General features: G+C 40.0%; 1 protein-coding gene across 1 annotated transcript in view; it reads left to right on the top strand.

Annotated features, from left to right (window-relative positions):
• Positions 1 to 12,553: 12,553 nt before the first annotated feature.
• Positions 12,554 to 13,832, top strand: part of NEDD1 (NEDD1 gamma-tubulin ring complex targeting factor) — a 59,678-nt gene continuing 58,399 nt past the window's right edge. Inside the window, exon 1 of the mRNA XM_055236707.2 lies at positions 12,554 to 12,573. Coding sequence (XP_055092682.1) covers positions 12,564 to 12,573 — 10 coding nt within the window. The 5' untranslated portion in view covers positions 12,554 to 12,563. The remainder of the gene's footprint in view (positions 12,574 to 13,832) is intronic.

The raw sequence follows: 13,832 nt of genomic DNA on the forward strand, positions 1-13,832 counted from the left end.
CAAGTTTATTAATGCATGTAGAGTGAATACATACAAGAGAAACACAGTCATGAGTCGCTGACAGATTGTGGAGGCCAAAACAACTCCATCTTGGATGCTAATCTGCCATGTTCACTTCTGATTTCCAGTTCCTCGAAGGCCTCTAAGATTTCTAGTGTATCTATTGTTCCTTGGGTTACTTTGCCCTTAGGTCAGACAACCTTAATGTTATCAGACTTCAATTGTCCCACACATCCCTTCAGATTCACCCCTTTCCTATGCTCTATAAGCCCCAGGTTTGGGAGGTGATGGCACAGGGATCCACCATCTTGTCTTGAAGCCAGTCAAGACACAGACATGGCTTCTGTTTATAAGTCCTTAATAAATGTTTCTTTCTGAGAAAATGGATAGGTCAGGCTCTTTGGGTGGCCTCTCAGCTTCCTTGGACTTTGGGGGCATGATTGTATAGGCCTGCCCCCCACAGAACAGATGTGGTTAGAATGTGGGTATATATAGCATCTTAATGAAGAACAATAAATCTGTAGAGAGGTGACAAGACAAAGGAAAAGGTTTTAGGCTTCCAAGGGTGGCAAACTGTGGGAAGATAAATATACTGGGAAAACTCATGGAGCAACATTTATTTGTGTGGGGCCATCTCTCAGCACTGACTTTCCATCTTCTTGGACATAAAACTTTCACGAGAGAGATTTATGGCAGCTTCTCATTTCTCAGAAATTTCTACTTTCAGCCAAATAAAGAAGCTCCAGGAAGGCTTCTTTCTGTATCTGTTGAATATCAAAAGTCTTCAGCTCAAAATAATCCTTATGCCAAGGTGCTAATTTTGATTCCTTACATGCTACACTGTTGGGTGTAGGATCTGGTATCCTGAGAGGCTGCAGGAAGGATCAGATGGCATGACCTTGAGGAGTAAAGGATTTAACTCCACATGGATGAATTCTGTCCAGTGGGACACAAGAGACAGGAAGGATCAGGGCAAATAGATTCCTTTTCTCCATTCCTCCCATTCTGAGGCATGGTTTCTCTGTACAGTTATCCTGAGAAGTTCTGAGTACCCAACATCTGATGAGAAAACTTGTGTATCTCTTCAAAGCATGTCATGAAGCAGTGGCAAGTGTGATAACACATTTCACATCCTTTCTTGAGTCTCTCAATTTTTTCTCACATTTGCTTGCCCTCGGATTACATACACCTGCCCCATTCATAAAGCACCACATTGATTTCATGCCTTAGGCTCTGTTGTCTAGGAAACTTGGGCTAAAACACCAATTTTTAAACTAATACCAGATACATAAATAATAAATAACCTGGTGAAACTGGAGGAAAATATCCTAAGCCTGCAGAATAGTATATCTGGAGGCCTAAAGGCAAAGTGGAATGTGGGTTTTTATATTAGTCTGTTCAGGTTGCTATGACAAAATACCATAAACTGGGTAGCTTGTAAACAACAGAAATTGATTTCTCACAGTTCTGAAGGCTGGGAAGTCCAAGATCAAAGTGCCAGCAGATTCAGTGTCTGGTAAGAGCGTGTTTCCTGGTTCATAGATGGGAACTTTTAGCAGTGTCCTCACTTGGTGGAAGGGACTACTTAGCTCTCTAGGGTCTCTTTTTTAAGGGCATTAATCCAATCACGTTGGCTCTACCCTTATGACTTAATCACTTCCCATGAGCCCCACCTCCTAGTGCCATTGCCTTGGAGGTTAGGATTTCGGCATATGAATTTTGGAAGAACATAAACACTTAGTTCATTGCACTGGAACTTCAAGAAATGGGAAGTTCACTTTGGCTAGAGAATAAACCTAGGGTGGTAGTGTAGGGGTTGTGAAAGAAGAGGGTAGAGGTGTATCTGCTCACAAAGAACTGAGTAGGCCATGAGAAGGAGGCTTGGAAGCTACAGAAGGATTTGAAGCTAAAAAGTGATAAGGTCATATTTGCATTTAAGATCACACTGGCTGCAATAGGGAGGGTGGACTGAAAGTGAGCAGGGAAGATGTAGTAATCTTTGCAAATGCACACTAAGGTTGTGGTATTGGTGTTAATTGTTATGATAGAATGGAAGTAGTCTATTATACATTAGCTATACCAATTTTAGTTAAGTAGTCTAATCATATTATTTCTTACTACCAATTCAAGTATAATTATCTTCAAAGTTACTATGAGACTGACTCAAAATTACAACAAAGGGCTAATTTTGGTGTTAATAAATATTTAAATGGAATTTATTGGGAGTCTTTCTAACCCTATAGGGGTGTTAGGAATTATCTGAAATGTTGAAACAGGCAAAATGGATTACTGGAAATCCTTTCAGTTTAGTACTTGGCACTGTCTAACTTGCTGAGGGAAGGATGTACTAGTGACTGTTGTCCACAGAAACAGAACCAATAAGATGTGAGTGTGTATACAGTCATTCAATGCTTAGCACATCCTGAGAAATGCGTCATTAGCCAGTTCCATCATGGAGGGTATGTAGACAAACCTAGATGGTATAGCCTACTACACACCTAGGCTATGTGGTATAGCCTATTACTCTGAGGCTGCAAACCTGCACAGCATGTTGTCATACTGAATACTGTAGGCAATTGTAACACAGTGGTGAGTACTTGTGTATCTAAACATATACATATACATAGAAAAGGTACAGTAAAAATCTGATATAAAAGATAAAAAATGGTATGCCTGTTACAGGGCCCTGACCATGAACAGAACTTGCACGACTAGAGCTTGCTCTGGATGAGTCACTGAGTGAGTGGGAAGTGTAATGTGAAGTCCTGGGACATTACTGTACACTTCTGTAGACTTTATCAACACTGTACACTAAGGCTACACTAAGTTTATAAAAAGTATTTTTCTTCAATAATAAATTAACCTTAGCTGACTAATTTTTGTACTTTTTAGACTTCTTTTTTTTAACTTTTTGGCTCTTTTGTAATAACACATAGCTTAAAACACAGATACATTATACAGCTGTGCAAAAAATATTTTCTTTCCTTGTATCTTTATCCTGTAAGATTTTATTTTTAATTTTTTCTTTTACTTTTTCAACTCTTTTGTTTAAAACTAAGACATAAACATATACATTATTCTAGGCCTACACAGGGTCAGGATCATCCATATCACTGTCTTCCAACGCCTCCTCTTGTTCACCTGAAAGATCATCGGGGCAATAACATGTGTTGAGCTGTTATCTCCTATGATAATAACACTTTCTTCTGGAATATCTCCTGAAGTGCCTGCCAGAGGCTGTTTTACAGTTAACTTTTCTTTTTTAGTAGAAGGAGTACACTCTAAAATAACAATAAAAAGTATACCATAGTAAATACATAAACTAGTAACATATTATCATTAGCAAGTATTATGCACTGTATAAAATTGCATGTGCTTTTATACAACTGGCAGTGCAGTAGATTTGTTTACACCAGCATCACCACATCACCACAAACATGTGAGTAATGTGTTGCCCTATGATGTTACAATGGCTACAATATCACTAAGGGATAGGAATTTTTTAGCTCCCTTATAATCTTATGGAAACATCATTGTGTATGCAGTTCATCATTGACCAAAATGTTGTTATATCGTTCATAACTGTGTGGGTGCATGTGTGTAGGTATATATATATTATATATATATTTTGTATATATATATTATATATATATTTTGTATATATATTATATAATAATATATATTATATATAATATATTATATATATATTATATATATGTACACAAACACATATATGAGAGGCTGAGAGAGAGAAAATTAGCTCATGCAATTGTGAGGACCGATGAACCTGAAATCTACAGAGCAGGTTGGCAGTCCGGAGACCCAGGGAAGAGTTCACACTGCAGCTCAAACCCAAAGGCAATCTGGAGGCAGAATTCCCTCTTCCCTGGGCAATCTCAGTCTTTTCTATGATGGCCTTCAACCAATTAGATGAGATCCACTCATGTAGAAAAATATACTTCACTGAAAGACTTTTGATTTAATTGTTAATTTCATCTAAAAATACCTTCACAGCAACATCTACACTAATGTTTGACCAAATATCTTTGTACCAGAGCCTGGCCAAGTTGACACATAAAGTTAACCATTACAAGGGGACTACCTGATTCCCAAACTTTGGTTTGACATTTTATTTGCTATTGATTAGGAAATCTTACATCTCTTTAAGGACAGAGGTAAGCTTGTAAAAAAAACTGATGACAATTCAAGTGATTCTTTTTCAATAATAATATAAACAAATTTTGTCCCAAAGAGATGCAAGTGATGTGAATATAACCCAAAGATTACCATTGGCCGGGCGCGGTGGCTCACGCCTGTAATCCCAGCACTTTGGGAGGCCGAGGTGGGCAGATCACAAGGTCAGGACATCGAGACCATCCTGGCTAACACAGTGAAACCCTGTCTCTACTAAAAATACAAAAAATTAGCTGGGCGAGGTGGCGGGTGCCTGTAGTCCCAGCTACTCGGGAGGCTGAGGCAGGAGAATGGCGTGAACCCCGGGTGGCAGAGCCTGCAGTGAGCCGAGATCGCGCCACTGCACTCTAGCCTGGGCGACAGCGAGACTCTGTCTCAAAAAAAAAAAAAAAAAAAAAAAGATTATCATTTATTGTAGGTTTTGTGTCTAACCTACTATCATTATTCTAACACTTAAAAAAATGCTGCTTCAATAAACCTTACCATTTACAAGTTCACTGATTAATGAGCTGAATAAAACTTTTAACCCATATTTATTTTATGTTTTAAAAAGTATCATGTTTTTAGCTTTTGAAAATTATACTTTGACAGGGAATAAACACACAGTATGCAATATAGAATAGAAAGAGCATAATTATTCAATTTGTAGTTTTATTATTTAATTTAATCATGCATGTCAAGAGACTGTTACCATCTGATTTTCTTCATTGGTCTCTAATTGATATGGCTGTTGGAGTTAAGACATACAACAAGCTCTCCAAATATTCTTTCTCCCCCATTCACTCTATTCTCTCCTCTGGGGACTCTTATTACATATGCTTTGGATCTTTTCATTGTATTCTCTCTGTTTCTTAATTTTTTTTTTTTTTTTTAGACAGAGTTTCACTCTGTCGCCCAGGCTAGAGTGCAGTGGGTGCAATCTCGGCTCACTGCAACCTCTGACTCCCAGGGTAAAGTAATCCTCCTGCCTCAGCCTCCTGAGTAGCTGGGATTACAGGTGTGTGCCACCACGCCTGGATAATTTTTGTATTTATAGTGGAGTCAGGGTTTCACCATGTTGGCAGGGCTGGTCTCCAACTCCTGACCTCAGGTGATCCACCTGCCTCAGCCTCTCAAAGTGCTGGGATTACAGGCATAAGCCACCGCACCGGCCCTCTGTTTCTTAATCTTTCTTTTATTATCCATCCTTTTTTTCCCCTGTAAGGCTGCATTCTGGATAGTGACTTCTAACTTATCTTTCAGTTTGATTATTTTCCTTTTTATTCTATCAAATCTGCTATTTAATCTATTCATAGAATGTTTTGTTTCAAAGGCTTCACTTTTTATTTCTGGAATTTCTATTTCCTTCTCCACTAAATCTGCCCATTTTTTTCTCACTGTGTCTTGTTTGGTGATTTGGATTATTTATTTTATGCTGCCAATCATTTAAAACACACTAATTTTCTTTCCCTGTCATATTTTTCTATAATATGATACTTTTGGGATAATGATCTTGCTGTTTATTATGTCTGCTCAATCTGGTTTATGCTGAATTATTCTTCTCCTCCTCTTCTCCCTCCTCCTCCTCTTCCTTCTTCTTTTTCTTCCTTCCATCCTCCTCCTCCTTCTCCCCTCCTTCCTTCTTTCCTTCCTCCCTCTCTCTTTTCTCTGTCTTATTCCTTCCTCCCTCTTTCTTTCGTTCATTCATTCTTTCTCTTTCTTTCTTTCTTTCTTTTTCTTTCTCTCTTCTTTCTCCTTTCTTTCTCTCTTCTTCTATATTTTTCCTCTTTCTTTCTTTCTTTCTTTCTTTCTTTCTTTCTTTCTTTCTTTCTTTCTTTCTTTCTTTCTTTCTTTCTATGGAGGATCAAGTCTATCTATATTAGTTTCCCATTGCTGTGGTCATAAATTAGCATGAACTATTTGGCTTCAAACACCACAAATTTGTTATCTACTGGTTCTATAGATCACAGATCCAAAATGTGTCTAATTGGGCTAAAACCAGGTATTGACAGGGCTGGTTCCTTCTGGATGCTCTAGGGGAGAATACATTTCCTTATGTTTTCCAGCCTCTAGCTCTCATTCCCTAGATGGTGACTTCATTGTCTTCAAAGCCAACACTGATGGTTTACATCAGAGTCACATCCCATGACTCTGAGCTCTTTGGTCTTTCCCTGTCACTTTTGAGTACCCTTGTGATGACATTGGGACCACCAGAATAACCCAGGATAATCTCGTTATTATCTAGTCAACTGATTAGCAACCTTCATTCCATCTGTAATCTTAATTCCTTTTTGCCACATGTGATACCATATTCACAGGTCCTAGGGATTGAGATTTGGATGTCTTTGGGGAGCCATTATTCTACCTATCTTACAGCCTCTTGAGGATCTCAGCTTTATGCAAAAACCTCAATTCTAACTTGCAACCTCTGTTGTACTAGGGCTCAATGTACTAAAACCTAGGCCCTTAGGTTAACAGAACCAAAATCTTCATCCAGTGAAGCTGCAGTACTAGTTCATAAGGTCACCACCTTGGATTTTATTTCTTCCTTTCTTTCATTGGGGATTTCTTTTTCTTTCTTACAAGCTCAGCTATAAGTTAAAGGAATATTTGTTATATTTCTCCAGTATTTCTAGGGGTTCGTAGTGTGCAAATTTGGGAATTAACTAGCCAACAATATGGCCAGAAAATACATCTCCGGTATGATCCCATTGGATCAACCAGGGCGCAAACAAGGCATATAAAGTGTGTATCCAAATGCTTAAAAGTTACAAAGGAAGCTCTAATGATTTTTAACCAAAATGTATTCAGTCCTCCTAACTTAACAAATGCACTTCATAATGACCTGGAAGGCCAGATTATAATGTCAGATTCTCACATTCCTTGGTGTTCTGCAGAGGACTAGGCTACATGAGGAGAGATGGCGCCCAGCTGTGGCCTGTTCTCTTTCTCTTTTTACCACTGGCTCCTTCCAGCACTGTGAGGCCTACACATGCATGTGGACCTCCCATCGTTCTCCCAATGTCAAACTTTGTCCAAACCCTTGGCAAACAGCCACCCTTGGCTACTCCTCAGGCCTCAGAGCTGTGCGTACAAATAGCAAGTCTGGCCTCTGCAGGGAAAATCTAAGAATCCTGTGGCAGTCTGGGCAGGGAATTCCAGGAATTTAGGTACCTGAGTTTAAAAAAGGCAGAGTGTGGGCTCCAGGCAGGCCAGTCCCCTTAGACCTATGGACCTGGTTCTGTGGGAAGGACAGCAGTGGCCAGAACACAGCCTTCTAAAGCACTGTGCCTCGGGCCAGACACTCTCTTATCTGGCTCTCAGGGTGGTCCCACAACCAACTGCCAAAATATTTCCGCTTCTGCTACCTGTGCTATAAGTTGGAACTTCCCCAAGTTATTTTTTACTTGAGCTATTGCTATAGCTTCCTAATTGATATCCTGGCCACCAGTGTCACTGCTGGTCATTAGAAACTGGTTCCAAATCCTAGACTGACTACTTATTAGCAGTATAACTTTGAGCAAGTGACTTAACTTTTTGGAACCTTCGTTTGCTCAGCAAAATTGCTCTTAAGTTTCAAACTCACAGAAACTATGAGAGATAAATGTTTATGGTTGTTTTGAGCCATTATGGTTTGGAGTAGCTTGTTATACATAAATGAATAACTAATATATTATCACCCCACCCCACTTTTGAAATCACGGTATAATATACATTATTCCAGAGGGACTTTCTAAAACCTAATAGAATAGAAAACAATAGTAAAGGTCATTAACTAGAAATATTTTAAAGCATTCTACTTGTTCTATTGGTTCCTTAATAGTACAAGCACCAATTATTTTAAGACAATGACTGAAAAAACCTTACAGGCTAACTAAAGTGGACACATGTCATGTCAGGTCCCTCTCTCATGGCATACGTGCAGATTCTACATGGAGGGGGAGGCTGTGCCGTGTCCTCCACTCCAGCACTAACCCCTTCTAACCCTACAGCAGCGTGATTCCAACAATCCTTAAAGTCTATCGCTAAGTCATAGAGACCTTACTCTTCTTGATATTTATTTGGTAACATTGAGGAATAGGCTGGTTTGGTTGGTCAAACATTATATTTAATACTTAACCAGCATTACTGGCTGGGCGCAGCGGCTCATGCCTGTAACCCCAGAACTTTGGGAGGCCGAGGCGGGCAGATCACGAGGTCAGGAGTTAGAGACCAGCCTGTCCAACATAGTGAAACCCCGTCTCTACTAAAAATACAAAAATCAGCCTGCTACTCTGGAGGCTGAGGCAGGAGAATTGCTTGAACCTGGAGGCAGACGTTGCAGCGAGCCGAGATTGCAAAGCTGCACTCCAGCCTGGGTGACAGAGCAAGACTCCGTCTCAAAAAATAATAATAAAAATAAAAATAAATAATAAAATAAAAATGAAAATATTTAACCAGGATTATGAAATTCAAACTGCCTATGGAACCTGGCCAACAACTAAGATAGACATGAACATAATTGTTGTTACAATGTAGAGAATACTAATTTACTATATTTCTATTCTGAGTCACTAAAATCTGTTTCTAATTTCTTTAGTTTTGTCATTTATATCAGCAGGCCCCAACGTTTTTGGCACCAGGGACCAGTTTCGTGGAAGACTGTTTTTCCATGGACCAGGGTGGGGATGGTTTCAGAATGAAACTCCTCCACCTCAGATCATCAGGCATTAGATTCTCATAAGGAGTGTGCAACCTAGATTCCTTGCATGCACAGTTCACAATAGGGTTCACGCTCCTCTGAGAATCTAATGCCATGGATCTGACAGGAAATGGAGCTCAGGTGGAAATGCTTGCTCCTCTTCCACTCACCTCCTACTGTGCAGCCTGGTTCCTAACAGGCCATGGACCAATACCAGTCCACAGCCTGGGGGTTGGGAACCCCTGATGTGTATGTTTTTTTGCTCACTCATTCAGCGTATATTTATGAAGTATTTTCTATGTGCTAGTTCCAATAGATAGAACAAACTAAATAAGACATTTGCCCTAGAGTCTAATGAAAAACAGAGAATTTATAGTCTAAATTGAGATAAGTCTAGGCACAGTGGCTCATTACTGTAATCCCAGCACTTTGGGAAGCTGAGGCAGGAGGATTGCTTGAGTCCAGGAGTTTGAGACAAGCCGGGGCAACATAGCGAGACCTTGTTCTATTAAAACTAAAAAATATATAATAAAACAAAAAGCTGCTTTTAGAAACATAAACCCTTTGCATGAAGGGGAAGCATGTATGTGTGCATGTGTGTATATACACACATAGGTCTGTCTATTCATCCTCCAGGTGAAGAGGGAGTGCTATAGTTTTTAAAAAGTACTGAAGTAGAACATGTGCAGAGAATTGCACAAATTCTAAGTGCATGGCTCAATGAATTTATTATAATTGAAATCACTTAATAACCAGCACCCAGATAAAAAAAAACAGAATTTTACTAGCACTCAAGAATCCCTTTTCTTGTCTACACTTTGGCAGAGGGGAGGAAATATATCAAACAAGTTTTTCTCTTTCAACAGTCTGCTTAACACATACCTTCCTGCATCATGAGTCACTCAGACCATTATTAGTCAGCCTTCAAAAATAGTTTCTCTGAGACAATTCTCTCCCTCCTCACAAGCTAAACAGTGATTAACGTCCAGGTGAGTCAGAGTGAAAATTTCCAGCCGTCAAATTAACAGCCAGAAAACATTTTTTTTCTTCACAAAAGATGTGTCTAGACTCGTGAAAATTAGAAAGAAAAAATATTCATTAGTTCATCACGTAAAGGGTTATTCCCTCTAACATAATTCCTAGGCTTTCTCTAGTTTAACATGAGTTTGGCTATTCTTATTTAAAGTCAAGTCATACACAGAAAGCAAACCTAATGCAGTCTTTATTACAGGAGTAGACAGGAAGCACGCACCACGCCAATTATATACTACAGCCCCATAATGTTGCATCAAAGCTGTGGCATGTTATTAGAGACCAAGTGATGTACGGCATCTTTTATTTTGTGTTTAGAAAGCATAGGACAGCTATCTGACCCAAGGGTGAACCAATGTGGATACCGACAGGCAAAGCATCCATTGAGGTATAGGAATCCAGAAGAATGGTGTTTAAATCTCCTTGAGATGCTAAAGATACTTTTGCGCTAGGTCCTCCTTTAATCTTTCTGAGAAAATCCTCATCACAGTTTAAACAGAATGAGTAAAAGTAAGAGTGGGTCTTCAGTAGGCAAAGAACTCAGACTGGGACCCCCCACAGATCATCTATTTGATGCTGTTTTTCCGTAGAATTAGAAATGGTGAAGAAAGCTTGAATCACAGCATTTGTGTTGCCAATTTCAATAAAGTCTCCATTGTTTCACAACTTTCTCTGAAGAATCTGAAACCTATTTCCACATAAGCATAACTAGGAGCTTTTTTAGGTAAAAACCACAGGTTGTTTTGTTTTTTCTAACTATGGCATCTCCCATACCACTTGGGACAGTGTAATTGATTAATAAATATTTCATAAATGAATGAATGACTGTGTGGAACTTTCTCCTAAAAATGATGAGGAGCCATTGAAGCATGTTCGTGAGAGGACTGACATGACCAGATTTCCTCTATAGGCAACTCCTTCTGGCAATAGTATGGAGCATATATTAGAGAGACAGACCAGGAGGTATTACTGCGAGGCAATAGTCCTACTCCAGGTTAGAATAAGTGATAGTCTGAACTAAGGTTGAGCAGATTAAGATGAAAAGTAGAAACTGACTTGAAGGATACTTAAAAAGTAAAATCTATGTGATCTAGTCATTGATGGAATGTGAAGGGAGAGAGAAAATACTAGACGAGGACTCTAAAAATGATTCTTGGGATTCTGGTATGGTCTTTTGAATGAATGATGGGACAGATGGTTGAGGTAAAAAATACAGTAGTGGGAGGAACAGATTAGGTATCAAATATAGTGAGTTTACAGTAGCTTCTTTAGGTTTGAGGTGACTGTGGGGTGTCTGATTTAGAATCAATAGAGTGGAAACAGTTATTAAAGCCATGGGTTTTGATGTTTTTTTTTTTTTTTTTTTTTTTTGCAGAAAAAAAAAGGCATAGCATGAAAATCCAGAAGGCTGAGGGCAGAACCACAGGGAATACAGAGATTTAGAGATTGAGCAGAGGACAAAAATGCTGACACAAGGAGCAGGATTGCCCACAAATGACCCTGGGTATTTATTCTAGGATAACTGGATACCAAGCTAGCTGGGATCAGGGACCCATGTACCCCATCTCCCAGAAGAGGAACTGAACCTAAGCTTTTCTCTGCTTGGCAGGGGAAGCTGCAGCATTCATAGACCCTAAGCTCTCTAGAAACTGAGCTGCTGGTGTACCCTTAAACTAACTAGACATATGTATTAAGATGTATGCATTTCCTACAAGCCACACATAAGAAAGGCAGAATTTCTTCTCCCTTATGATAATTTAACTTTGTTTTTGGTATCTGATAAGATTATCAACTGACTCATTTTTTAAAAGAACAAAGTAAAGGAATTTTTTTAAATAATAAAAGAATAAAATAAAAACAGGAGACTTGCAAAGGTATTCACTTTGGGAGGCTGTACATCTATCCTAGCAGGGATGTTACTGAACAAGACATTTTGGAAGATTCTCTTTTGAATTTGCCTCAGCTTGAAAGGGTAAAAATTCATATTTTTAAGGACAAATTTAAGTTTTGGAAAAAATCCAAGTTGTTGTTTGTAGTAAAGTTTGGTGGAAAAAGTAAATGACAATAAGGAAACACAATCATGTCATGCTATAATGAAATGGATTGTTTTGCCTCTTTAGGAGCCTAATGATCTGCTCCATTTTCCTGCCTTTCTCTCGTTCCCTCCCTTTCTTTCCGGGAGCTCTTGCATAGTCCAGCCAGACTAATCTTCATGAAGCATAATTACAATCATGTCACTATCTTTTTCAAAACTTGTCAGTGACTTCTGGGTACTCACATAAAAATGTCTAAACCCTTTGATCTGGAAGTCTAGGTTCTTTCCAGTCTTACTGAAACTTGTTACTTGTTCTCCCTTTCAGCCCAATAAACTGAACTCTTGAATGTTTTCTGTTCATTCTCTATGGTTTTTGATAGAGTTTGGCTGTGTCCCCACACAAATCTCAATTTGAATTATAACTCTCAGAATTCCCACGTGTTGTGGGAGGGACCCAGTGGGGAGGTAATTGAGTCATGAGGGCCGGTCTTTCCCATGCTATTCTCGTGATAGTGAAGTGTCTCACAAGATCTGATGGGTTTATCAGGGGTTTCTGCTTTTGCATCTTTCTCATTTTCTCTTGCTCCTGCCATGTAAGAAGTGCCTTTCTCCTCCTGCCATGATTCTGAGGCCTCCCCAGCCATGTGGAACTGTAAGTCCAATTAAACCTCTTTTTCTTCCCAGTCTCGGGTATCTCTTTATAAGCAGTGTGAAAACAGACTAATACAATAAATTGGCACCAGTAGAGTGGGGTGTTGCTGAAAAGATACTAAAAAATGTGGAAGCAACTTTGGAACTGGGTAACAGGCAGAGGTTGGAACAGTTTGGAGGGCTCAGAAGAAGACAGGAAAAAGTGCAAAAGTTTGGAACTCCCTAGAGACTTGTTGAATGGCTTTGCCTAAAATGCTGATAGCAATATGGACAATAAAGTCTAGGCTCAGGTAGTCTCAGATGGAGATGAGGAACTTTTTGGGAACTGGAGTAAAGGTAACTCTGGCTATGTTTTAGCATAGAGACTGGCAGCATTTTGCCCCTGCCCTCCCTAGAGATCTGTGGAACTTTGAACTTGAGAAAGATGATTTAGGGTATCTGGTGGAAGAAATTTCTAAGCAGCAAAGCATTCAAGAAGTGACTTGGGCTCTTTTAAAGGCATTCAGTTTTATAAAGGAAGCAGAGCATTAAAGTTTGGAAAATTTTCAGGCTGACTATGCAATAGAAAGGGAAAACCCATTTTCTGGGGAGAAATTCAAGCCAGCTGCAGAAATTTGCATGAGTAGCAAGGACCCTTATGTTGATCTCCAAGATCTTTGGGAAGATGTCTTCAGGCCATGTCAGAAACCTTTACAGCAGGGCCTACCATCACAGGCCCGGAGGCCCAGGAGGAAAAAGTGGTTTCATAGGCTGGGCCCAGGGTCTCTGTGCTGTATGCAGCTTAGGGACGTGGTGCCCTGTGTCCCAGCCATTCCAGCCATGGCTGAAAGGGGCCAATATACAGCTCGGGCTGTGGCTTCAGAGGGTGAAAGCCCCAAGCCTTGGCAGCTTTCATGTGGTGTTGAGCCTGTGGGTGCACAGAAGTCAAGAATTGAGGTTTGGGAACCACCACCTAGATTTCAAAAGATGCATGGAAACACCTCGATGCCCAGGCAAAAGTTTGCTGCAAGGGTGGGGCCCTCATGGAGAACCTCTGCTAGGACAGTGTGTAAGGGAAATGTGGAGTTGGGGCCCCCATGCAGAGTCCCTAGTGAGGCACTGCTTAGTGGAGCTGTGAGAAGAGGGCCATCATCCGCCAGACCTCAGAATGGTAGATCCACTGACAGCTTGCACTGTGCACCTGGAAAAGCCATAGACACTCAATGCCAGCCTGTGAAAGCAACTGGGAGGGAGGCTGTACCCTGCAAAGCCACAGGGGTG

Source organism: Symphalangus syndactylus, chromosome 13 (assembly GCF_028878055.3).
Source record: "Symphalangus syndactylus isolate Jambi chromosome 13, NHGRI_mSymSyn1-v2.1_pri, whole genome shotgun sequence".
Classification (NCBI taxonomy): Eukaryota; Metazoa; Chordata; class Mammalia; order Primates; family Hylobatidae; genus Symphalangus; species Symphalangus syndactylus.